At 38.8% G+C, this 26,600-nt stretch overlaps 2 protein-coding genes across 3 annotated transcripts in view; both read left to right on the forward strand.

Annotated features, from left to right (window-relative positions):
* Window positions 1-13: 13 nt before the first annotated feature.
* Window positions 14-21,125, forward strand: klhl8 (kelch-like family member 8). 2 transcript variants are annotated; one of them, XM_034709644.1, is made up of 12 exons: window positions 14-137; window positions 5,506-5,728; window positions 8,611-8,672; window positions 9,999-10,164; window positions 10,251-10,571; window positions 10,771-10,957; window positions 11,146-11,289; window positions 11,715-11,826; window positions 13,880-14,048; window positions 14,136-14,295; window positions 15,998-16,199; window positions 19,262-21,125. In XM_034709644.1, exons 2-12 carry the CDS (start codon window positions 5,528-5,530, stop codon window positions 19,383-19,385), a joined length of 1,848 nt encoding a protein of 615 aa, XP_034565535.1. In that variant the 5' UTR covers window positions 14-137; window positions 5,506-5,527; the 3' UTR covers window positions 19,386-21,125. The 2 variants fall into 2 exon arrangements, with proteins under 2 accessions (XP_034565535.1, XP_034565536.1); XM_034709645.1 differs by having other exon boundaries at window positions 10,251-10,493.
* A 2,551-nt stretch (window positions 21,126-23,676) lies between these two features.
* The window catches only part of LOC117830865 (macrophage mannose receptor 1), a 42,201-nt gene continuing 39,277 nt past the window's right edge, over window positions 23,677-26,600 (forward strand). The window contains exons 1-2 of the mRNA XM_034709173.1: window positions 23,677-23,902; window positions 26,434-26,579. Coding sequence (XP_034565064.1) covers window positions 23,842-23,902; window positions 26,434-26,579 — 207 coding nt within the window. The 5' untranslated portion in view covers window positions 23,677-23,841. The remainder of the gene's footprint in view (window positions 23,903-26,433; window positions 26,580-26,600) is intronic.

A 26,600-nucleotide genomic window follows, 5' to 3' on the forward strand; every position in this document is an offset into this window, starting at 1 on the left:
TGTAGTTTGCGCAGCTCCAATTCTGGTATAACCTTAAAACTACAACTCCCATGAAGCACCTGGAATCACAACAAACGTGCTAATGCCAAACATTCCGCTCAATGAAGCCGGCATTTTAATTCTTGCTGCGACATGAGGTATCTATTTTTTGCATTATTGGCTTTACAACTCATTAATGCTTTAAGTTGTAGTGATGTGTGGCTTTCAGTTGAAAGCATGTTCGCTAAACTCTCACTAAAAATGTCCAGTTCATCGCCAGCTAACGTTAGCTCGTTCGAATGCTAGTGTACTTGCTAGTTGCTGTTAGCAAACAAGCTACCCGTAAATGTTCATCCTAGTGATGTTAGCTCAGCTCTGCTAGCGAGTTTTACCTTTTTCATCACGTTATATTGATTTCCGTTTTCAAATAGACTCATAACTATGCGTGTAAACGTTGACATTAAGGTGTTCGACACGTACAAATAACTAAATCCCCTTGGAAACCCGAACTCGTCTTTACAAGCTGTTGAAATGTGTTTTTGATTGATGTTGATGTCACATTAAATATCAGTTTTTACTGTTATGAAGGTTCCAACAAAGCCCAAGTGACGAAGGCTGGGGTTTGGTATTGCACCTACAACTTAGGGGAACATTACTTATCCTTTATGACTTGCAAAGGTGCCACACAGGCGTGATATTGGCATAGTAGGTTTCACCATACCTTCAACATGTGCATCTCTTAAACCAGGGGTGTCCAAAGTACGGCCCGGGGGCCAATTGCGGCCCCAGGTCCATTTATTTATGGCCCCAAGTTTCCATCTTAAATTGTGTTATTTATAGCAAAGAAATTAATCACGGTTTCTTTCTACAAACAAAACTAAAGTCAATCCAGAAACGTCTCAAAAAGCTTCATATGGACTACCTGTCTAAAGCCAAAGCTCTGGGAATTCTGCAAGACGGCAATAAAGAAGAAACACAAGAACTCTTAAAGTTGACAAGTTTTCAAATTAATGTTTTTATCATGATGTGAAAATGTTCTTGATGAACACTAAAACTTCAGAAGACACAAAAGAGGACACAAGACAAGATCAAATTATGAAATTGTGCAAAAAAGGCAAAATTTGGTGCATCAAAAATGTTCAGAACTCAGGAAAATAATTATTTTGTTCTTAAAATGTTGCCTGCTTGTCAGAAAGGTCTTAAAAAACAATATAAAAAAGAAGTGTGATGAAATCTAGATCATGATCCTGCCATAGGAAAATAATGATACAATACTTTTCCCACATTGCCGGACCCTAATGAGAAACATTTTCCTCCAGAAGAAGATAACGTTTGCTCATGTGTACATGGCTTGTGGAGAACTGAGGACTACCTAGTTACTGATTTATTGAGACAAAATTTAAAATCATTGTTATTAAATAAATATTTCATATACAACTTTTGGGATTCCTAAGTCTCAGTAGGAGCCACTGGCCCTGAGGTATTCTGACAACATCATATGTGGCCCTCTTTGAAAAAAGTTTGGACACCCCTGCCTTAAACCTTCTGTTTGGGTTTAGTAGTTGTACTTTGTTCAACCAGTCAGTCGTATAGTATACTTTGGATGTGCCTAAGAATAAGTAGCTCAGAAAGTCGTGGATTCAAATCAATTAAAAGTGTATTTGGGTCGTTGACAAATAAGCCTCAAAAAAAAATTTTTTCAAGTATTTCCAGAATGGTTGCAATGCATATTTTTGTGTCTGGAATAACAAACAAGGCTTGTTTTTAATAGTTGTTTTTTTACCCTGTTCTTAACTTGACAGACTACACAGACTAAAATAATATGATAATGGTGCAGTGGTGAGTAGCAGAGGTAGTTTTTACATTAAAAAATAATAGTTAAATAATAAAATAAATAGAAATATGGAATTCTGCTTGGAGAATTGTTGCATTGTATATTTACATGTATATATTTGAAGCTGGTTGTCTTGTGATGAGATTCCAGTATCACTCAAAAAATTTGTTTTTTTTAGATTAGTCAAGTGTGAATCAATATTTTTAGACAAGTGAAATGATTTCGTCTCCAGAAACTGAGTAAACAACAGGGCTCGCGTACACAAATAAAGGAAAGCAAATGTATTGACTCGGTGAAGTTCTATAGGGCTAACACTATATAGCACTCTATATGTGGGTCGTTGACAAATAAGCCTCAAAAAAGTTTAAAAAAAAAAAGTATTTCCAGAAAGGAAAGGCTTGTTTGAACACATTACGTTTTTTTAAGTGTTTCAATATATATATATATATATATATATATATATATATATATATATATATATATATATATATATTTTTTCACCCTTTTCTTAACTTGAACACCCAAAAAATGTCAGGTGGCGCAACCAGATATTTGTCAAAATATATGTACTTACCTATCATTTATTCTAATTGAAAGTTTTAGGAAGTATCCCTTACAGTGGTTACAGTGCTTTACATATTTGTGTTTTGTGAGTATATTTTTTATTTACAATATGTTAAGATTTTTGCATTCTATTGGCCAGGTATAAAATATAATTTTTACAGTTTTAGATTGGTTGTACCACCTGACATGGAAAGTGTTACCGTCCACCTATAAGTTGATAAAAGCTTTTCTATTATTATTTAAGAGACATCTACAAACCTTTTAACTTAGCCATGACAATTAGTAGGGTCCTCTGAATGATTGAATATGTTGAAGTCCATGATAACTACTTACTTTCAAAATAAAAGGTCCATGAGTATGGTGGTGCCACCCGGACATTTGAGATCATGCAAATTGCTGGACAAAAGTTTTTAAATAATCTTAGGTGCCTTTTAAACTATTGATATTTATGAAATTATGTTTATTTCAAAGCTCTTATATGTAAAATCATGCCATGGTGAATTTATTATCATTATAATACATTTTTTATAGTGTTTTAAGTCAGTTCACTTGCTCGGACGGTTGCGCCACCTGACATTTTCAGGGTTTGAGATACTTCAAAATAAAATAAATCTCAATATTTGAATGTACTTAAATTGTATTCAAAATAAGCACGTTTATAGAATCAATGTCTTAAAAATAACAAATTATTTCAAAAGAAAATATTGGATTCGGACATAAAAATATGCACGTCATGTCAATGACCCATTTATAGCAAAGTAATCTGGACATTTTTTGTTGATTGGAACCAAACATACGTGTCACGCAAAATACACTACCTTCAGACTGCAAGAAGAATCTACCATAATACTAATGATAATGACTGTACTAGTTTAGAGCTTATTATTAGACACAGTTACCAAGTGCTTTACATACTGGAGGGTTTGTACAAGTCAGATTTCAATAGACAGGCATGAATGCATACCTGCAAACCAACATACACACACATGAATCACTCAAAGCAGCACGCATTTATACACAAACACAAGCAGGATTTATGAAAACACTGATGTATAGAAATGTGTCTTTGGTTGTTGTCAAAAACAGAACGCAGATTCTCAGACCTGATGCTTAGCGGTAGATTGTTGCAGAGTTTATAGGAGCTACCACTGCAAAATCATCAACACTTTTGGATTTTCAGTGTGAATGAGGAACTAATTAAAGGCCCTGCTCAGATGATCTGAGAGAACAGCTGCTGGAATAAAGGCACAGTATTTCTATTATGCAGGTGCAAAGGCCATGCAGGGTTTTGTATGTAATGAAGAAATAATGACATTGATTTTGATCTCTATTTGAAGCCAGTGAATGGAGGAAAATATTATGGTGTCTACTAGAAGTTTTTGAGGTTTTTTGGCTATTAGCACAGATTTGATATTTAGTTTGTCAACTGAAAGAATGAATAAAATAATCTTGTCTTAATTAAAAAGATTACACAACCCACTTCACCCTCAATTCCTTTAAAGGTGTTGAGGGGAAATACACCCTCTCCATTTGCAGGAAGCAAGCTCATTAGTAGACTAATAAACTCTTCAGATACTGATCAAAGGACAGTCCTTAGAAGCACAGCTTAGGGCTGCTGGTGTAGTGCAGGGTTGGACAAGTGGGTCAAGTAATCCGACATGACAACTGTAGGCTCTTATGAGCATGCCCCAGTCTTCTCTGTACCTTTTAAAGTGGGATGTGTTCTGCTGGCTGCAGCTGGGGGTCTTTTTTTTTGTATGGTGGCTACACACGGATGCTTTGCTTTTAAATATGTATCAACCTTTGAAAAGTACGGTCGGTATGGGTATGCTTATTCCGTTTAATGTTGTGCAATACAACTCCATCCTTAAATTATTGACTATCTCACTCTTCATAAATAATACATCATGATGATGTTATCATCTGAGGCCATGAAAGTGCTCCGGCTGATCCAGAGTCTGCTTCTTGAACGAAAGGGTTCCTACATGTGTTGAGAAACTGAATCGTTTCAAAGACAGAGCCTAACCACGAAATCTACAAGTGGAGAAAGCCCTTTGATCACTGGTGCATATGATGGGACTTGATGTTTCTGCTCTTATTGCCGAGAGGACTAGTGATGAGGGGGCGATACACTGAGACTATTCAGAGTCAGAGATCTAGCTTAAAAGAGAGACAGTGCATCGTCTGTAAGGTGTGGGTGGAGCTCTGCCCTCTGGCTGTCTGATCTCAGTATCTCTGGGACTTATCAGCCGTGGAGAATTATCATCAGATTCAGCAATAGGTAGGGGTTTTATGGGTGTGATTGAGAGTCTTTTAATTTGTGGTGTGCTGTGTAGGTTCAGAGGAATCTGCTTGTCCTCCTCAGTTATCTGTAATCTCTGCTGAATGAGTAAAGGGGAAGTGACACTGAAAGGGGGAGGAAATCTGACCAAACTTGCTCAGCTGGCTGGAAATGTTATCCACTGCTTATTTCCCTTTTGTTTCCTTTATTGGAGAATGTGTAGTGTAATGTGCACCTGGCTGCAGTTTCTATTTCATAATGCAAGTTATTGTGGACTAAGTGGGTGGGTGGAAAATCAGCTCTGCTTATTATCAACAGTGTGGGTGATTCTTCTATTATTAACTATTGTTTATGGTCAGTTCTTAAAATTGTATTTAGTCTGTTGATTATTTTTCCAAACAATGAAATGGTGAAAATGGGTGACAAATGTTGGTTTCCTTTGTGACATCTTCAATTTTTGTCCACAATCTGAAGATATGTTAGCTGTCATAGAGGAACAAAGAAACTAAAACATTTTTAAATCTTGTAGAGATGGTATTTGGACTTTTTTCCTCAAAAATGACTCAGACATTTACATTTTTTAATTTTTATATATTTATTAAAATATTTAAAAATTTTAAAACGCCATATAACAGCTTCAAAAATTACCCAGATTTTAAAATAAATCTATTTATTGAAATATTTAAATTGTGAAAATGGCACAGAACAGTTTCCAGAACTGATGATGCATTCACATTTTTGTTTAATTTTTTGACAAGTCTTATCTTATTTTTTACAAATCCAATCCTAAGTGTACAAGGCCAAATGGATGATCTGAAATGCTCTCTGTTGTCTGTCTCTGTTATAGGTGTTATTTACTGTAGCCAGCAATGGCACCCGGGGATGTGGTACCAGACCATCCCAAGCAGCCGAAGCCCAAGGAGAAGCGGAGTGGAAACAGGGCATCATCGAAAGCAGACTGTGAGCCGGATGGATCCTTTGTCTTTGAGGCTCATGAGGCTTGGAAGGACTTCCATAACTCCCTCAGGCACTTCTATGAAGTGGGAGAGCTCTGTGACGTTACACTGAAGGTAGGCTTCACTGCTAGGTCAACAAATACAGAGATATGTTTGTCTTCTATTTAAGACCCAACTTATCTTTATTAACCCCACTCTGATTTAATGCTTTGATTTAAAAATATATATATTTTTATATTAGGGCTGCACGATATTATGAAAACATGCAATATCCGATAACCTTGTTGAAAATTGCAATGACGATATGACTTGCAATAAATAAACAAATACTTAAGTGTACAATGGCTACGTTTACATGATGTTTTTTAATTCAGAATTAATTATTCAGAATTTAATAATTCAGAATTAAAGTATTCTCCTTCGCTTTTACATGGAAATAGTAATTCCGAATTGAGGTTTACATGGAAAACACGTTTAACCGTCTTTATTCAATTCCGCTGAAGGTCTGGGGGTTGGGAAGGGTTCTGATTGGACAGGGGCGGGCATGACGTATTTACGTTTACCGGAAGAAAACAGACTCCAGCTCCTGCTTCTTTTATATTCGGTTACAACATGGAAGACCTCACAATAAGTACAATTTTCGCTTTGATTTTGATTATAGTTTTGAATAAGCAGCTCGACACAAACATACTGCTTCACTTTCGTCAGCTGGGGAGGAGAAGAGAGATAGAGGACCGGAGAAGGGAGGAGGAAGACCGTACTTTGGCGAATCAAAGCGGGTTAGTGCAACAGCTGCTCTACCTCAGCCTGAAATATGTGCCCGCCAGCGTGGAATATGTGCGTCATCGCGACGGGACAAGGGAACGAGCATGCATTACAATTGTCTAATCTTTTCTCTTCCCACCAAGGGTATGATGGTGTTGCAATATTAAGGGGATGAGGTGATAGAGTACAAAACCTTCTTGGAGCCAACTTGATTCAGCAGCTGTTTTGGATTTAGTCTTAGTCTTTAGACGAAAATGCCTGTTAGTTTTAGTCACATTTTAGTCTTTTCTGCCCTTTATCAGAATCAAAATCAGAAATACTTTATCCCGGGGGGAATTCAGTTTATAGTTTTAGTCTAGTTTTAGTCACATTTTAGTCTTTCATTTTTGCCAAAACATTTTCTCTCTTTAAAAGAATTAATGTAGTCAATCAGATACCAGTATCAGGGCTACCAAATGTTCAAATAGTCAACATTTCACTCTTTTAACACTTTTGTGTAATAGCTTAAGTTAAATGATTTAGCCTGTTCCTGCTTAAAAGTAAAAAGAAAATATTCTTGATGTGACCACTATGAATATATTTTGATTCTCTTGATTCAAAGAAACAGACAGTCAGTTCACGGCACTCTGAAATGCATCTGCATCTTTGATGACAAAGAGTTGATCCAAACTTACTGAAGGTGTCTGATGTATCACCAAACTGGAACAAATCAAGCTCTAGACGCGGAGCTTTTTATGGTAATAGCGGCAAAAACGTCAAATATTAAACAGACGTCCCCCGGTTGTGTCTTTGTCACTAACGAACACCGGGGGTAAAAATAATCAATTAAACTAAGACTGATGTATGTAAGCGAGGAGAGCTGGTTCACACAGCACTCCTGCTGCAGGTAGTGACCAAGCTAACACTGGGCCCCTAAAATAATAACTCGCTTCGCTTTCGCTTTCATTTAGATTAGACACACAGCGGGAGAAAATATGAATTATTAATGTCCGACGGTCCGCCACTAAAGTTTTCGTCTCGTCATCGTCTTGTCAACAAAAACTAAAAATAGGTTGGTCAGAGTTTTTATTATCAATGATGCAGTTTAGCTTATCATAGTATTGTTTTCATCATGAAAAAATAAGTCGTTGATTGTCGTGGGCGTAGAGGGCGGGCATGTAGGGCAGCAGGGCTCCATCTGATTGGCCAAATACATTCAACTCAACTCAACTCAACTCAAACTTTATCTATAGAGCACGTTTAAAACAATCAAGGTTGACCAAAGTGCTGTACAGATCAAAAACAACACAAATGACAAACATAGCATACAATACAATACTAAAATATAATACTAAAATACGTTAACAGTGCAAATATATAGTAAAATAAGATGGAATCAAATAAATTAAAATTTAATTAAGATTATGCCAGATGTCCACTCAACCTTGATTAAAAGCCAGGGAGAAAAGGTGAGTATTAAGAGAGGTTTTAAAAATCTTGATTGATCCTGCAGAGCGGATTTGTTGGGGCAGGTTGTTCCAGAGCCGAGGAGCGGCCGCCACAAAGGCTCGGTCACCTCTGGTTTTAAGCCTGGTTTTGGGAGTGACCAATAGCAACTGACCAGATGATCTCAGTGTCCTGGCAGGGACATGATATTGGAGAAGCTCGGCCAGGTACTGGGGGCTAGGCCATTAAGAGCTTTAAAAACAAACAATAAAATTTTAAAATCTATTCAAAAAGCAACCGTGAGCCAGTGCAGCAAAGCTAGGACAGGGGATATGTGCTCATGCTTGCGTTTGCCTGTGGGCAGCAGCATTTGTACCAGCTGCAGGCAGTGCAATAGTGAGTGTTCCAGGCCAAAATATAGTGAGTTACAGTGATCCAGTCGAGTGTTAATAAAAGCATGTCATGCAGGGTGTGAATGCATAGCACACGGAGTACAATTTATCGCAGTTCAAGCATTCTTTTGCAATATTTATATTGCGTATGTTGATATCGGGATGACAGTGAATTTTGGATATATCATGCAGCACTAATATATATTGATAGAGGTAAGCCTTATTCATTTTTATGGCTCTGCAAACTCCCACTTCCTTCTTTGATTTAGTAGAGATGGTTGAGATGATCTGATTTCTGACTTGACTCTTTCCCAAATATGGAATAGTCTTGTTTATACTGACATTGTGGTGGTTGTACTGTGTGTCTTTGTTCTTTATATTTTGTCATGTATTTTGTTTTTATCTCTTTTTTAGGTTGGCAGTAGGTTGATACCATGCCACAAACTAGTGCTTGCATGTGTTATCCCTTACTTCAGGTATGTTCCATATTTATTTTTAAATTTTGTGACTGAGTACTACAGTAGAGATCAAGCAACAAAAAAAGTTTAATATTTGTTATGTCTGGACAAAAGTTACATTCATACGGAGCCCCTGGAGTCCCAAAAAGTATTTTTTTTAATTTTGCTCCCACCAGTTATTATCTTGCACGCACAATATAATTATCTTGTTTGCACAAGTTATTACAGGCTCAGCTGACGGACAGACTATGCAGCTTTAGGTCATGTTTTTTACTTTATCCAGGAACAATTAAGGGGCCCTGGGAAAATGCATAAGTGCAGATGGATGTTCACAAATTGCCGAGAAAACTGTCTTAAAGCAAACAAAAGAAGAAGTTAGAGTCATATTAGCCGAGCTGGATTCTCAGGGGTCTCGACAAGGAACCAAAAAAGACATCACAGGAGTTAGTACTTCTCCAAAGGACCGAATAAGACTTTTTTTCTTTCAAACGTACTGTTTAGCACAGTTAATCAAGAACACTACTTGAAAGAAATATAAACCCTGAATTCCTAACCTTTTTTTCAGGGCGAACAGATGGAGGGTACTTAGAAAATAAATAAAAATTGAACACATGTTAATGCTTTGAAACTTATTTGAATGAAATGCTTTGTCAAGACATACTGGTTGACAGTTTGTTTTAAGGTAATGAAAACTATGAAACAATAAATGTGCCATCCGCTACAATTGAAAGCATTGCCTGTTTGACAGCTGTACCAACAGAATTAAAATGTTCATAACAGAAGGTAATGAAAATCTTCAACTTTAGTCATTGAAACTTGTTAATATCATTATCTTGTGCGCACAAGATAATAACTTGTAGAAGAAGAAAATTATAATGTGTGCTTAAGATAACTTGTGCCAACAAGATAATAATCCTTTGCGCATAAAATAATAACTTGTACAAACAAGATAATTATAATATGCACTCAAGATAATATCCTGTGCGCACAATATTAAAAAAAGTATATATTTTCCAGACTTCAGGGGTTCCGTAGATTTGTGTTTTTTTGGTAAGATTCTTTATAGAGAGATTCTTGGATGGAACATGTCCGGTTTAAACCCTCATTTATTAATTCCTCCCAAAAAAAGAAAAACAAAATACCTTGAACAAGAGAAACTCACAGAATACTTGCAGTGTGAAAAAACCATTCATATTCTGACTTCCACAGATACATAACAGACAACAAAGGACTAGCCTATAAAAAGATCAGGACAAAGATAGTTTTATGCATTCTGACAGAACAAAAAGGTTTATGGAGGGTTCATGACCTTGTTCTTATCTAAGTTTCTATTTCTCCCTTGAGGGCCATGTTCCTGTCAGAGATGTCCGAGGCTAAGCAGGAGCTGATAGAGATCAAGGACTTTGATGGGGATGCTATCCAGGACCTGGTACATTTTGCCTACTCCTCCAAGCTCACACTAACGGTGGACAATGTTCAGCCTCTGCTTTACGCAGCCTGTATCCTCCAGGTAAAGAAACAAGCAATCAATGTGCCATGCAGGCATCTTGTGATATTCTCTCTGCTAAATCACTTATTTCTTTTTTTTAATCTTAGGTGGAGTTGGTGGCGAGGGCTTGCTGTGAGTACATGAAGGCACACTTCCACCCCACTAACTGCCTGGCAGTTCGTACCTTTGCTGAGAGCCACAATCGCGTCGACCTGATGGACATGGCCGACCGCTACGCCTGTGAGCACTTCACTGAGGTGGTGGAGTGTGAGGACTTTACGTGCGTGTCTCCCCAGCACCTGCGCACGTTATTGTCCTCCAGCGAGCTCAACATCCACTCAGAGACCCAGGTATACAACGCAGCAGTGAAATGGCTCAAAGCCAATCCACAGCACCACGAGGCCTGGCTGGACCAGATCATGTCTCAGGTCAGAGAGTTCACAGCCTCTTGTATTTGAGTTTGGAAGTATCTCTGAATGTGTTGCAAGGATTTTGGGATTGTTATCTATTTTGCTGATTGTACAAAAGCTCATAACTGCATGTATTATTACTGTTTCTCATATGTTCACAGCTTTATGTGTCTCTTTTACAACCTCACAACAATGTCCATGCTTCTCTTTCCTTCAGGTGCGTCTCCCCCTGCTGCCTGTTGAGTTCCTGACTGGAAAAGTAGCGAAGGACGAGATGATCAAGGGTAACCTTAGTTGTCGTGATCTGATGGATGAGGCCAGGAACTACCACCTCCACCTCAGCAACAAGGTGGTGCTGGACTTTGAGTATTCAGTTCGCACTATACCCCGGAAACACACTGCAGGTACTGTACATGTTGGCGTTTAGCTTTGAACATGTGATTTCTGATTTAATTGCACTTGTAGCAACATTCAGCACTCTTGTATCACAAGAGAAAGTTAAACGATCTTAAAAATGTGCATATCCTGAGGCTGTGTGCATGTGTGTTCCCTCACTGTGCAAACATTTTGTTCTTTCCTACCACCTCCTCAGGGGTTTTGTTCTGTGTGGGTGGCCGTGGGGGTTCAGGTGACCCATTTCGCAGCATTGAATGCTACTCCATCACTAAGAACAGCTGGTTCTTTGGCCCTGAAATGAACAGCAGACGGCGTCACGTGGGTGTCATATCTGTTGGAGGTAAGACAGGGTTATATATAACGCCAGTACTGAAAATAAAACTGGGTGCATGGGAATAGATTAACTGTTTTGAAAAGTCAAGCGCACAGGGAACTACTATGACATAAATTATTCTCTCAGCTGCCGGTTTGTTTCCTGTTTTCTGCAACTCCACTTCTTTGCCTGTTTCTAGATTGAACAAAAGTTAGGTTGAGACAGCATTTCCAATATGGCGTCTGCCATTGTTGGGCTTCTAAACTCCTTCAGAACCCAATGGGTAATAACACTGAAACTACATTTATGTTTTAACCAGTCTGTGCTCATTTTTTAAAAGTCTCATTAGCTTGTTCACACAGGGTTAAGAGTTAAAGAAGATTTTAAATCACTGGTCAATTTATACAGATTGTGATTATAAAGATGTAACTTTTATCATTTTTTTACCTTAGGTAAAGTTTATGCTGTTGGGGGCCATGATGGTAATGAACACTTAGGCAACATGGAGATGTTTGACCCTCTCACCAACAAGTGGATGATGAAAGCCTCCATGAACACCAAAAGGTAAGGAGACCCCACATCATACTGAGTATCAGTCAGGTTTTTATCATTTAGCAAAGAGAGCTAAATAGGGATTAAATAGGGATGTCCCGATCCCGATCTCAACTATCGGATCGGAGACGATCTGGAAGATTTTAATTGATCGGTGATCGGCATTTAAGCCGATCATCTCATCCGATCATTTACTTCCGCTGTCAATGAACACAATTTGCAGCTGAAGGCGCGAGTGTAATTGAATGTTCTGAGTTTGCTTAACTGTGTATACATGATGAGAAAATAATAAATGGGACATTGATGTAGAACTCAAACCATGATTTTAATTTTATTGTAGAACTCTAATGTGCACCGCCAGACAAAAGCATATGCTCTACGCACCCTACGGTAACTCTCAAGGGACATGTGGTTCTAAAAGGTGAAAAACATAAAGCAAACACAGGACAGTCTGTAACATTAGCATCAGAAACCTCATGGCTAGCAGCAGCAGCCCACTACGTAGATAGTGGCAACCGGGCATGTTTCGATCTCGCTGTCACTCCCAATATTTATGTTCTTCGTCTCACAGCCGGATGCTGCCATTGTGAATCACGCACTGTCTTGTGACTGTTGCGTTCAGAGCAGCCTCGGATTTAAGGCTGATTTATACTTCTGCGTCGCCCCTACGCAGCAGGGGCTGACGCGGACATGAGCCCACATACTTCTGCGTCGGTGTGTCTGTGTCGCGCAGCAATTCTCCTCCGAAACGCTTGAGGGCAGTGTGGTCTCTCTGATAGCCGGTCGCCTGCTTCCGGTCCCGCTACGATCTCTGTTTACTTTTCCACATCGATTCAGAGCGTGTTCTATTAATCTACAGCTGATACATGTTGCTGTTTATCGTACAGACATGATTACATGAAGAATAGAGAGGAGGAGATGAAATACACGGCCGATGTGCGGCCGATGTCCGGGATCCCGGAAGTGCTGTGAATGCGGGAAAGACCAAGCTGTCGAGCGGACCAATCACAGAGCTTGCGGTCCGCGTCGGCTCTACGGGGAGTTACATTTTGGAGGAGGTGCACGTCAGCTACGTGCGTAGGCCTACGGCGTAGGCTACGCCGTCGATTCGACGCAGAAGTATAAATCAGCCTTTAGGCATGCTTTAATGCCCCAACAGCAGTTTGTGTGGGTCTCATACAGCAGAACTTGTAAAACAGATTATGAGTTTTACAACAAAGTTGGATGAAATAAACACAAGACATATTTTAGTTATTTTTGTAATTACTTATTTTGTTAAAGGAAAATGAAACAGTGTGCAGCTCAACTCTCTTATCAATCAATCTTTATTTGTATAGCGCCAAATCACAACAAACGTTAACTCAAGACGCTTTTATAAACATAGGTCTAGACCATACTCTATGTCAAATTATGAACAGAGACCCAACACCAAGACAAGGTAACACTCAGTCTTACCCCACATTAATCTTATCTCTTGTGCAACTATTGTCTAGACAAACAAAAGTATGGGATCGCGACTCGGTATCGGCAAATATTCAATATTAAAATCTGATCGGGATCAGGGGCCAAAAAAAACGATCTGGACATCCCTACTATCAAACTAACAGAACTACATTCAAAGCATGTTATTTTCTGTAAGCCCCTGCTCTTCACTCTCACAAAGTGTAACACAGAGCACATCTACAGCCAGGATGGTTGTGGAGGCTTGTGTTGCTGTGTGGATGAGGAAAACCTGAGCTTTCAATGTTGCATTTGTCCCCTAAAGAGGCACTTTATGACTTACAAAATTTTGGCATACAGTGCAAAGCAAGAGTAGAGCTTCAAAAAAATTCACAACAGTCAGCAGGATCTTAAGAGGAAAATCCACTAAGCTGGACAAAGTCTTTTGAAAAATAGAATGTTATGAAGATTTAAAAAGCCACAACACCAAACTACATATCCCTTACACCATGATAACTGACAAGTTTGCATGCTCAGGAACAGAACAGACTTCCCTTTATAACACAAATCTTAACTTCTGTACCATTGAGGACCTATTATTAAGTACCATGTTTGTGCTTCTCAGGAGGGGAATAGCCCTGGCAGCTCTCGGGGGTCCTATCTATGCTATCGGAGGTCTGGACGACAACTCCTGCTTCAACGATGTGGAACGCTACGACATCGAAAGCGACTGCTGGAGCTCAGTGGCCCCGATGAACACACCCCGAGGAGGAGTGGGGTCTGTGGCGTTGGGGGTGAGACTTTAAAAGACAGCATTGGATTCACTGTGCTCACTTGTTGTATGAGTTGTGCTCACTTGTTATTTGCTCTCTCCTTGTCAGAGTTTTGTATATGCAGTTGGAGGAAACGACGGCGTGGCGTCACTATCCAGCGTGGAGCGGTTTAACCCACATCTCAATAAGTGGGCAGAAGTCAGCGAGATGGGTCAGCGACGTGCAGGGAATGGAGTCAGCAAACTCAATGGCTGCCTCTATGTAGTTGGTGAGATGAACAAAAATGCTACATATCTCTTCTGAAGCTCTTCTGAAGCTATCACCCTGATACTCAGCCATCACTATCTGGAGGCATGTGCTGAAGCTATAAGACAATGCTTGAAGTTAAATTAACTTCAGTGGACGCTGTTTGTGATGATTTTACATGTGTTTTTAAATCTTCTTGTTCTTTGGATAATTTTTTTTTATTATCAGCCCAGGTCACATACCTACTAGATACACACCCTAGTTTTATGCACAAATGCGTGCATCACAGGAGACTCAAGTTCATGTTTATAAACGACGTAGTTACTGATTTTCAGAGTGTGAGGGTGATATTTTTATTGCACCACTTCAAATTAAAGGGCCATTCAGGGCTCATTAAACCCTCTGTTGTGGCATTGTGCCTGGTCAGTAGCTTTGCTTTAGAACAGATCCATGAAATCCTCTTAACTTGTGCCTGTTTCATTGCTGTCAGCATAATCCTTCTCACAGCAACTGTCAGTCATTTCATCTGAATGTTTTGAATTGAGCTACTTCTTAGGCTCAGGAGCTTTTGTCACAAAACTGATGTTAAAGGTGACATATCACGCTTTTTTCATCAATATATATTGGTCTAAGAGGTCCCCAAAACATGTCATTAAAGTTTATGCTCAAAAAAACACTTTGAAATCAGATTTTGACATGCCTGAAAAGCCCTCTTCTTCAGTCCTCCTCAGAACACTCTGTTTTCTCTCTGACCACGCCCCCTCCGGAAATGGATGTGCCTCGGCTGTCCAGCACGTTGATCTAATGTTTACATGTTGGCTGAATATACACGGCTGCTCAGAGATCACGTTACTTCAACCCTCTGAATCTGATCCAGAATCTGATCCTGATGGAGAGGCGCCTGTAGCAGGACCTTTCTGAACGATTGGTCACAGATTTAGTGTTTCTTGTTGTTTTATTTATCAGTATGTCGACGTGTGTCTTGGTACACAGCTACGAACATGTAGCTATGTGGCTATGCTAATTAGCGCTAGCACTTATCCATGACAAATAAAAATCATCCACTAGATCTTCAAATCTGCAGACGTGGGGAGTAAAACCGACCTCTGCCAGAAAGGCAGCTGGACCTTTTCTGAAGGATTGGTCACAGATTTAGTGTTTCTTGTTGTTTTATTTGTCAGTATGTCGACGTGTGTCTTGGTACACAGCTACAGCTACGACATGTAGCTATGTAGCTATGCTAACTAGCGCTAGAACTTATCCATGATAAATAAAAATCATCCACTAGATCTTCAAATCTGCAGACGTGGGGAGTAAAACCGACCTTTGTGTTTATTAAGACAGCCTACAACTAGCATGCCTCCCTCCTAAGCTCCTTGTTAGCACACGTGTGCAGGGAATGAAAAACGGAGAAGTTGAGTTGTATTTTATACAGTCTATGGGCGGAACAAGCTCCGAGCTCTGACTCCGTGACAGACCGGATATTGTTGTTACGTAACAAAAACACGGAAGTCTGAAACGGCTCGTTTCACACACATTTACAGAAAGGTGTAGAAATCAGAACAGGGGCAGAATGGATTTTTTTCATTCTCGGGGGGTTTGTAGACATGCCAGGGACACATATTTCAGGTAGAGAACCATTAAAAAGTCAATTTTGCATGATATGTCACCTTTAAGATTTCCCTGTGCATCTACAGTGATTGTCTCTTTCATCTTTCCTAAAGGTGGTTTTGATGACAATTCACCCCTGAGCTCTGTGGAGCGCTTTGACCCACGAATGCACCGCTGGGAGTACGTGTCTGAGCTGACCACGCCCCGTGGTGGTGTCGGGGTTGCTACTGTAATGGGAAGAGTGTTTGCAGTTGGGGGCCACAATGGGAACATCTACTTAAACACAGTGGAGGCTTTTGAGCCTCGAATGAACAGGTGAGAGGAAGATGAATGAGGACGGTGTGATGTTAAGGGTCTTTAAATGGTCATGGTGAGATTTGAGATGACCTGATGGCATTTATAATAATAATAATAATTATTGATAGGATTTGTATAGCGCTTTTCATGGTACTCAAAGTCAAAGTTTATATATTTAATCAATCAATAAATCTTTATTTGTATAGCGCCAAATCACAACAAACGTTATCTCAGGACGCTTTTACAAAAATAGCATGTCTAGACAATAGTAGTAGATGCTGTTGCCGCTGGAGTCGGGCAAGTCCGTAGCAGCTGGAGTCTGGAACGTCCACAGCAGGAGGTCGTCTACGGCAGTGCCTCAGAGGAACCCAGGAGACAATGGAGCTCAGGGACTCCAGAAATGTCTATGGTTAGTCACTTTAATGGGACAGGGAGAATTAAAGTAAGAGATGGGGGAATGGGGAGATAGGATCCCATTTAAGGAACTATCTGTGATGAGAAGCTATCCTTATCTGAAACTGTTAACAAGTCTAATTACCACTTAAATTAAAACCAAATTGTCATTTTTTTCATACAAACAATGTTAAAATGTATCTCAGATGGCTTTACCTAAACGTAGGCATGCCCTTTCCCTGTACTCTGAAAATGCCCAGACATTTTCTGGGATGGCTGGAGTGAACACAAACAGACAGATTTTACACTCTGACCTTGTCTGGACTTTTTCCTGCTAACCTCCTAAGTATCTTCTTCAAAGAAAGTCAGGGCGAGTCGATGTGTCAAAGCAGCAGGTCATTACTAAGGAAAAGTCACACTTAGCAAGCAAGAGGCGGTGATGAGGTTTGTATCATGCAACTGGTGTTCAACCGGAAGGGCAACATTCAAAAGGGTGAATAAAAACATCAACACATAATGATCAAAGCTGCTTATTATCTTGTCTCTGCTGGCCATCTGTCCTTTTTCACTCAGGTTGATACTTCAAACGTGTCCAATTACACACTGGCTGTTTTCAAAACCACCTGCTCCAGTCCGTACTACCTACAAATGTAGTATGCAGTACATACTATAGGGCTGTCAAAATTGCTCCAAATTGACGTTTGAATATTCGCTCTAAAAAAATCCCATAGGTTCGAACCATTCGAATATCTATATTTGCGCATTATGTCAATAACAGGTGGACAAACTAATTTAAGGAGACATAACTACTTTCATATGTATTTTTATTCAGATTTAACATGGCTAAAACATACCTACACATTACAAAACAAGTAAATGGCCTATACCGTACCACTTTTAAGACCGTAGACCTCTCGCTCGCTTGCCCCCCTCCTCTCTGTGCGCAATGTGCTGATTGAGTGCTGAGCAAGACTTGTGCGAGCAATTAAAGGTCCCGACTCTTGTCCCTAATATAGGTAGGCTTCATTCAGTGATTGAAGCAAATATTATTAACATTAATTGAAGTTAAAGTTAAAAAAGAAAAAGCAGTCCACTTACTTTCTTGGTGCTAGTATGAAAAAAAGAGAGGAAAAACTGCATTACATCTGCTTCACGCTGTGCATGTGTGACTCCTGTGACCTGTCCCTGACCCGTCATGCAGTGCACCCATTTGCAAAGCAGCCGCCAATGTGTTCTTTTTTTCCACAGTTGATTATTAATTTTCACAGTCGAACCTCCGTCTTCTTTTTAACATTTAAATATGTATTCAAATTTAGATCATTCGTTGACAGCCCTAACGTACTACATACTGCGTTTGAAGGTAGTATGTAGAATGACTGTTACAACGAAAGCGAAACTGCTTATTTAGCATCCACTTATGATTAGAAAACATTAAGAGGTGGTTTATACAGAATTTATTAATTTTCAAAGCACCTAAAACAAAGTGTCCCCCATCATATACGGAAAAAATAGGAAGCAGAACGTTAGTGCTGTGCATTGTAGGAAACAGTACGCAAGCTAGACTGGTCCACTGCATACTGAGACATTTTTCCAGAATCAGTTCGACATCCGGGTAGTTTTTGCATTCTGCAGATTTTGCTCTTGTTCAACTCAACTCAACTCAACTTTATTTATATAGCACCTTTCATACATAGAAACATGTAGCCCAAAGTGCTTCACAGAGTAACAGACAGTAAGAAAATAACAGCAATGGTAGAATTATAGAAGGCATGAAAAAAGAAGAAATACTTAAAAAAGAAAAGAAAATCAACACAGTAAAATTAATAAAATAAGTAAGAGTGGAAATAAAAGTTAAAAATAAGGTAGAGTTAACGAGATCAGGTGAACACAATAAATAAATAAGATGAATAAATACATGTTAAAACAATGGTTTAGATAATAATGATAAAAATAATAAAAATGATAATAAAATAATAAAATAATAATAAAAATAATATTAATAATGATACTGATAATGCAGTCCAGGGCTAAAATAAATTACTTCACATTAAAAGCTAGATTAAAAAGGTAAGTCTTAAGTTTACTTTTAAAAACACCCAGAGAGCTCGCTGTTCTGATGTCCAGAGGCAAAGAGTTCCACAGCCTAGGGGCATAAAAACAGAAAGCCCTCTGGCCGGTACCCGTGTGAGACACTACAAACTGAATTTAGGCCAAATCAGTGTGTAATACTAGTATAGTAGGTTGTTTCAAAAAAACAGCCACTGTTATCATATCATACCATTTTGTTATTTTTTTCGCCAACTTGGATACGTAGCAAATATTACATTGTGACTTCTGCAGCATCATTGCCTCATGAGGTAACCCTCCCGCCACCTCATGTCCGACAGTGAAAATCTATAAGGGATATGTGTGAATTGGTAACTTTGGAAAATTTGTGGGGCAGACTGGCCTTTTCTGGAAATTTTCAAGCAAAATTTTCTAGAAAATTCTATCCGTGCATGTGTGAAAAATGTACATAAAAGAGAAGTATACACATAATTAGTCGAAGTGTTATCATCATGTTTACTGGATTAATTACGCGGCTGAAAGTTGAATAGTTTGAACCTTGTAAAAAGCACTACTGTTTCAGACTGTAGCTATATTCTCTTACTGTTGTTTAGTGATCCTGTACTTTCTTTACCGTCCAGGTGGGAGCTTGTGGGATCGGTGTCACACTGCCGTGCCGGTGCTGGAGTGGCTGTCTGTTCATCTCACGTCAGCCAGATCAGGGATGTCGGCCAGGGCTCCAGCAATGTGGCCAACTGCATGTGACCGCAGGCTTGTATGCTACCAGGTGACTGACTGACTGACTTGACTGCCAGGCCACCACCAGATCTGATCACTGCACACGCACACAACACAAGGCACACAGACAGTGGCGGCCTGATTTTAGCCCGGCAGCTTTGTAACTGTCACCACTGGATTGAACATTAGCATTAAATGGCTGATGTCCAGTTTGCACAGTGATAGAGGAATATTAGGGAGATTTTTTTGACTTGAAGTGCATATCTGACAAATCTGAAGTCCTCTCCATCAAAATGACACATTGGAGATGTTCATCTGTACTCCAGCTGGTGTGATTTTCAATCAGTGCTGTAGGGTTTTGTACTGTATTTTCATCTGTTTGACTGCCTTGATTGAGTTTTGTCTTTGCGTAAGGGAAATAAGTAGCTGAGCTTTGAATTTCATACTAACATCTTGAGAATGACGTGAGTTCAGAACTATTAGGTTAACTGCACATTATGAATGTGGACCGTTCTGTAGGCCAGTTTAAAAACATTTCAAATGTCTTTTCATGAAGATTTCTACGGTGTTGTTTTTCTTTGTGGAGAGACGTGAACATACTGGATTCAACACTTTGTATGCAGTGAACTGTGTGTAGTTGAAACCACATCTTCATTAGTCAACCTGAATTATGATGTCAGTTTACATTTCCAAGACTCCACAATCATAAGCCGCATCATTCAGAAGCTTCCATAAGAACGTGTAAAAGGTGCTTTTCAGAAATCTTTTATTAGCAGTTCAGTAAGCTGCATTGTTTCCTTGCATTTGCAACTTTAAGGGATTTACCTGTAATCGTGTTTGAACAATCATTCAAGACTGAGGAAGACAAATCAGTCGCTTGTGAGGAGATGACAGGTCCAAGGAATTTATCTGCTGCAAGTGCCCAACAGAAAAAAAAATTATATCAGCTGATTTAGGAAGCTGAAGATGCAAATCTGTTTCAACCTCCTGCTGAATCCAGAGTCCTTCACTCCCAACTCAGATTTGTAGAAGAGGTTTGATGACTGTCCACCTGAGAGTCCAGGACTGATCAGAGCAATACAGCAATCTCTTTTGAAATAATCGTAAAGAGATCTGATCCAACTGACAGGGCCAGATTCTCAAATGTAACATTTGTGTTTATCGATAGCTGGACTGTCAAAAGTCAGATGTGTATGAGATTCAGCTGAGGTTTGACTCTGCAGAAGGTTGTGTTATATTTTAATATATGGACATTTTGTATAATAAAATAGGTGTATCTTTGGTATTATTCTTTACTACAATATCTAATCCATTGCTGTGCACTATTTTCCTAGACTAGTTGTGAAGTCTTGAGTATATTTTTGTCCTAAATGGAGAATTTTCATGTAATTCATGTTTAAAGATGTTTATTTAACACGTGTGTATATTTCTGCCATATCTGTGAAAGATGTAAGTTCCAGCTACAGTTTTGTTTTTGTTCAAAATAGGCTGAAAGAGTTTTAAACATTCTATATATACAGTTTATAATAGACTATATATATTATTGCACAGTTTGTGTCCTGCCGGTTTTGAAGCTCTTGCATTTTATCAACAATGTATAATCAATATTTTTGTCAAATTTGTAAGTAAATTATCCAGATACTGAGTCTTTTGTAAACTTGACTGTATTTTGTGTTCTTCCTTCTCTTGACTGCTTCCATCTTTTGCCTTTTGTTTTTATGTTATTGGTATAAATTGGTACAATAAAGTTCTGTGTTGAAATTTCAATGCTGTGATTCCTCTTTTTTTTTTCTCTGTAACTCTTTCCATTCTGTCTGTGAAGGTTCAGTCATCTAGATCATGGTTCCCGAGGAACTAGTTCCTGAGGAACTTCCTCTTTTTTTTTCTCTGTAACTCTCTTTCCATTCTGTCTGTGAAGGTTCTCAGTCATCCAGATCCTGTTCTTAGGCTTCATAGGAACCCCATGGTTCCTTGTTAGCCTAGTTCCTGAGGAACTAATTCCTCAGGAACTAGGCTAACAACTGTCAGGAACTTAGCCAAAGACTCTCCTGACGACCCTTTGTGACCACATGAACACACCCACGACTGTTAGAGGCTTATATTTTCAATCTCTTCCCCAGTCTGGTCAGAACTGAAGAAGTCTTTTGGAGGAAAGGTGAAGCATCTTCAAGAATTTCCTACCAAGTCCAGTTGCCCTTTCTGATCAAGCTTTGAATCTCCTTCCAGTCATAACTGACGAGTAAGGTTGTGGTAATGCTCCCTTTTTCATAAACTGTTACAGAGTTTGCGAGAAAGTCAAGGTTTACTTTCCATTGCAATCTTCTCGGTAGAGATTCCTAAATTAACACCTTTCTGAAAAAGTAGCTATCTTGTAGACTTTACTCAGACTGCAAGTTATTGTTTCTGAAATTCCTGCTGAGCAATACATTGTAAAAATTAGAATTTGATAGAAAAATGTGTGTTTATTGTTTTGTAGCACCCTATAAAGTAAGTTAAAAAGTAACAGTTTGAGGCAAATGTTTGTGAGTATAAAGTTTATCGACGCTTGCCATGTGCTTTCTATAAACTTTAACTCCTGGACTTTGTGTTTACACCGTGTGAAGAGTGTTATGCACACACATACAGTAAAAGGAGTGTATCATTAAAGGTGACATATCATGCACAATTTACTTTTTAATGGTTCTCTACCTGAAATATGTGTCCCTGGCATGTCTACAAACCCCCCGAGAATAAAAAAAAAATCCATTCTGCCCCTGTTTTGATTTCTACACCTTTCTGTAAATGTGTGTGAAACGAGCCGTTTCAGACTTCCGTGTTTTTGTTACGTAACAACAATATCCGGTCTGTCACGGAGTCAGAGCTCGGAGCTTGTTCAGCCCATAGACTGTATAAAATAATACTGAATCCCTCCCCCGTTTTTCATTACCTGCACAAATGTGTGCTAACAAGGAGCTTAGGAGGGAGGCATGCTAGTTGTAGGCTGTCTTAATAAACACAAAGGTCGGTTTTACTCCCCACGTCTGCAGATTTGAAGATATAGTGGATGATTTTTATTTATCATGGATAAGTGCTAGCGCTAGTTAGCATAGCCACATAGCTACATGTTCGTAGCTGTGTACCAAGACACACGTCGACATACTGATAAATAAAACAACAAGAAACACTAAATCTATGACCAATCGTTCAGAAAGGTCCTGCTACAGGCGCCTCTCCGTCAGGATCAGATTCAGAGGGTTGAAGTAACGCGATCTCTGAGCAGCCGTGTATATTCAGCCAACATGTAAACATTAGATCAACGTGCTGGAGAGCCGAGGCACATCCACTTCTGGAGGGGGCGTGGTCAGAGGGAAAACAGAGTGTTCTGATGAGGAATGAAGAAGAGGACTTTTCAGGCATGCCAAAATCTGATTTCAAAGTTTTTTTGAGCAGAAACTTTGAAGACATGTTTTGGGGACCTCTTAGACCAATATATATTGATGAAAAAAGTGTGATATGTCACCTTTAAGGCCTTTAAAGATACCCGAAGCTCCTTTTGCAATTGTTGTTTACCCTGATGTTAAAAACAATACACCATCTGTATCTTCAAACCACAATGCTCACAAAGTGTTAATATTTAAAATGAAATAAACAAATGAATTTAATACAATTAAAAAAATAAAATAATAAATATATATATTTGCATATAAATATATAACATTTAAAAGAAAACAAAAAAACACCATTCATAGTTTTTCAATAGGTGGATTTAAAAAGACAAGCATTAAGAAGATCCCAAGCCTTAAAAGTGGATGCTTGTACCTTATGAATTACAGCCAATGATCTTTCCATAAGAGCGATATCTCTGAAGTAGTTAAGCCATTGTTTCAAAGACAGAGGTTCAGTAGAGAACCAGGAAAGTATTGTGGTCTTCTTAGCAGCAGTGGAAGCTACACATATGATTTTCCTTAAGGCCGATCTAGTTTTATCTCTGAGAGCAGTCAATACAAGTAAGGATGGTTGCTTAAGTTATAGCTTTTTTTTTTAGTAAAGGATGTTTTAAGTGTAAACAGTCGCTCATAAGTACACTTAAAGAGCTTTACTCTAAACATCTCTTAGTAAACTTTACACAAAGACGTTTATATTTTTAAGAAAATATGTCAAACTTTTTAAAGACTAATATCTGTTATTTGACTCTTACGAATGAAAATGCATTATTCTTGAGGTTATAACTTGTACCAACCTCTATTTTTGATCACATGAGTTTGATTTGGTATAAAACTCATGTAAGAAAATGAGGCAAGGGGTCAAGTGTTTGTCATCTATGTTTTACTGCTTTCAGTCTTTGGACCCTGCACGGATGCTGAAAACAGAGGAAGTACAGAGAAGATGCTCAGAGGTCTGATAACCGGGAGCTTGATCACACCCCACATTGCATCGCAGAGCTCATATTAGATATTGGAATGAGTAGAAACACTTCATAAAAGGTGAACAAAGCAAAGTAAGAATGGGCAGAAAATACAGAATGCTCCTGCAGCTGCTCAGCGTTGCTGCTTTTCTTGCCTGTGGTAAGTCTCTTTTTTTATCTTTCATTTTTCTCATTAGGCTTGATGCTGCAGATTGAGAATTTGACATGACAGAAAAGTTAAAGTTAAAGTTAAGTATCTGTGAGCCCTGACTGTTTTTGTGTGTGTACTCTTTAAAATTAAAACTCCAGTGTGTAAACCAAAGAGAACGGAATGTTTGAAGTGAATGTCCTTTCTCTTGTTTTCACTTAATGTGTGCTTTGAAGAGGGGAAGCTTTTAAGGAAAACAATTAAATAACTTGACTTTCTTCAAGTGCTTTAGTAGAATGATCTGCATTGGCTCATAATGAGCAGGAGAACTTTGTCACCAAAAAAGTAATATTTTATAGGAGGGATAAAATATTGACTGGAATAAAGATTCACTTCAATCATTTATCACAGCAAAACATTACAAAGCTTTTTAACGTGATGTTTTACATAAAAAGTCTGTCACATCTTTATTTCTGCACACAAGCCGTGCAGTTACTAAGGTTTTCTTTTCAATACATTTAAATCTCCCGTGTTCTGTTTTTTTTACTTATTTCACACAAGTATTCACTACTTTTGTCATGACCGCAAATAAAATCAGCATTTCCAAACCCTGGCTTTCTCATCTGCCAAATTAGGCTTACAGCACCATCTGTCTTAATAAATGAAATAGGTTTATATGTGAAGGATTTGACTGGAACAGGATTAAAGTTCCAACAGACTGAGAAATATTTTATATCAACCTTATCGTCCAGTCTCTTAAGGGCAAAGAGACAGGGGATTCTATTTTTCTAAAACATCACGTTTCATTGTTTCAGGCACAGAGCCAATAGTGATTTGGAAAATCCTCCATAAATCTATGCAAGTGCTTCAACTTTGAGTTCTTTAATTACCTGAGGTCTTTCAACCTATTACAGTGGTGTGCACATCATGTGATTCTGGTGTTGGTTAAAGTTGTTAAAGTCAAACATTACCACTGAGAATTGACTGACACAGCTGGACTGTGGATCTGTCATGGGACTTTTATGATCGATGGGTATTGAAGTGATGCACTGCCTTGTAAACTCGATATCAACCGAAAAGCTTTTCTTTTGTCAAATCTGATCTAAGACTTGGTAGAAATTGGATATAATGTTCAAAGGTACTGAATGTTTAAATGAATCACCAGAATCCTCAGATTATAAACATATATATATTTTTTTTTACTTAGAATGAGTCATTTTTATCAACATAGGAGCGATTCCCCTTCCATGGAGGCTGCTGTCTTGCATTGCAAGTTTCTACAGTAGCTCAAAATGGACTAACTAGTAACAAATGCATGTTTGTATTTAGTGAGTAGCCAAACAAAATGCACTGGGTGGAAGACAAAAAAGAAGAAGAGGAGAAAGAGAGGGGTCGTTGTTGTGCACAAATAATTTGGAGTGATAGTGAAAGGCTTAACTTTATCAAAGTTGTACAGATCATGCATCACAGGATCTTCACCGTATCTTTAAAAGTGTGTATTCAATAAGTGATTAACTGAACATTTAATTGGCATTTTTAAAAATGAATTTCTATTAGTTTTGCCTTAGTTTGGAGTAGTAGTGTAGATTAAAATATTTTTTTCAGGGAAACCTAGCTATAGAAGTTTAAGGTTAGAAGTTAAAAAAACCACATATACTGTATATTAAGAGCAGAACTCCCAAAACAGATAAGACACAGTTAGAAGACAACAAAAACAAATGAATAATGCAAAAATTAGACAAGGATCACAACAAAAAATAAATCCCAGTTAGAGATCTTCATGAAGAAGCGTATTTGTGTAATAAATACGTAGCTCTAAAAGTTAAGTTAGATCCCCGAGACCAGAAGCACAACACATTTTTTTTCTGTTTTGTTTCGGCTGCCAGCTAGCAAATGATAAGCTCTTGCATAATGCCTTAAGGCTGATTTATACTTCTGCGTCACCCTTATGCAGCAGGAGCTGACGCAAACATGAGCACCACATACTTGTGCGTTGATGTGTCCGTGTCACACAGCAATTCTCCGCCAAAAAGCTTGAAGCCTTGAGAGGAGGAGACGAAATACACGGCCAATGTGTACAGCGGGGATCCCGGAAGTGCTGTAAATGTGGGAAATACAATGGCGCCAAGAGGACCAATCACAGGGCTTGCGGTCCGCATTGATTCTATTGGTAGTTACATTTTGGAGGAGGTGCACGTCAGCTACGTGCGTAGGCCTCTGCATAGGTACGGGAGCTACGGGGACCTCTGGCGTAGGCTATGTCATTGATTCGACACAGAAGTATAAATCAACCTTTAGGCAGCGTTTTCAGGTGTTAACAGCGAATACAATTAAATAACCAATCTTCTTGCAGATTGTCTTGTTTGCTTCAGTAGGTCATATGGAAGCGTCAGTACTCATTTCAGTCTGTTTCAAGACCAGCAAAAAAATCCTCACTGGAGCTTTAATTTGAGAAAGAATCTGTTTTAAGGAAAACACCCATTGTCAACATGCTGGGACACATAGTTGTTTTTGTAATGTGTTTTGTGTTGTTGCTTTTTCAGCCCATTGTCAGTGTCAGCCAGGCTGGAGGGAGAATGAGAATAAATGTTACTACTTTTCAACTGATACAAAGTCATGGCTGGAGGCTCAGGCCTTCTGTTTGGAGCAGAACAGCAACCTTATGAGCATTCAAGACATCCATGAGAGGGTGAGACAGCACATTCAGTCT

The sequence above is a fragment of the Notolabrus celidotus genome, chromosome 19 (genome assembly GCF_009762535.1).
Source record: "Notolabrus celidotus isolate fNotCel1 chromosome 19, fNotCel1.pri, whole genome shotgun sequence".
Classification (NCBI taxonomy): domain Eukaryota; kingdom Metazoa; phylum Chordata; class Actinopteri; order Labriformes; family Labridae; genus Notolabrus; species Notolabrus celidotus.

What these genes read in the sequence shown, in the direction of transcription:
- klhl8 (XM_034709644.1), top strand. Translation starts at nt 5,528, where the DNA reads ATGGCACCCGGGGATGTGGTACCAGACCATCCCAAGCAGCCGAAGCCC. An exon ending in TCTGTGACGTTACACTGAAG is followed by an intron (nt 5,729 to 8,610) that starts GTAGGCTTCACT and finishes TCTCTTTTTTAG; the next exon opens with GTTGGCAGTAGGTTGATACC. An exon ending in GCCTCCATGAACACCAAAAG is followed by an intron (nt 11,827 to 13,879) that starts GTAAGGAGACCC and finishes TGTGCTTCTCAG; the next exon opens with GAGGGGAATAGCCCTGGCAG.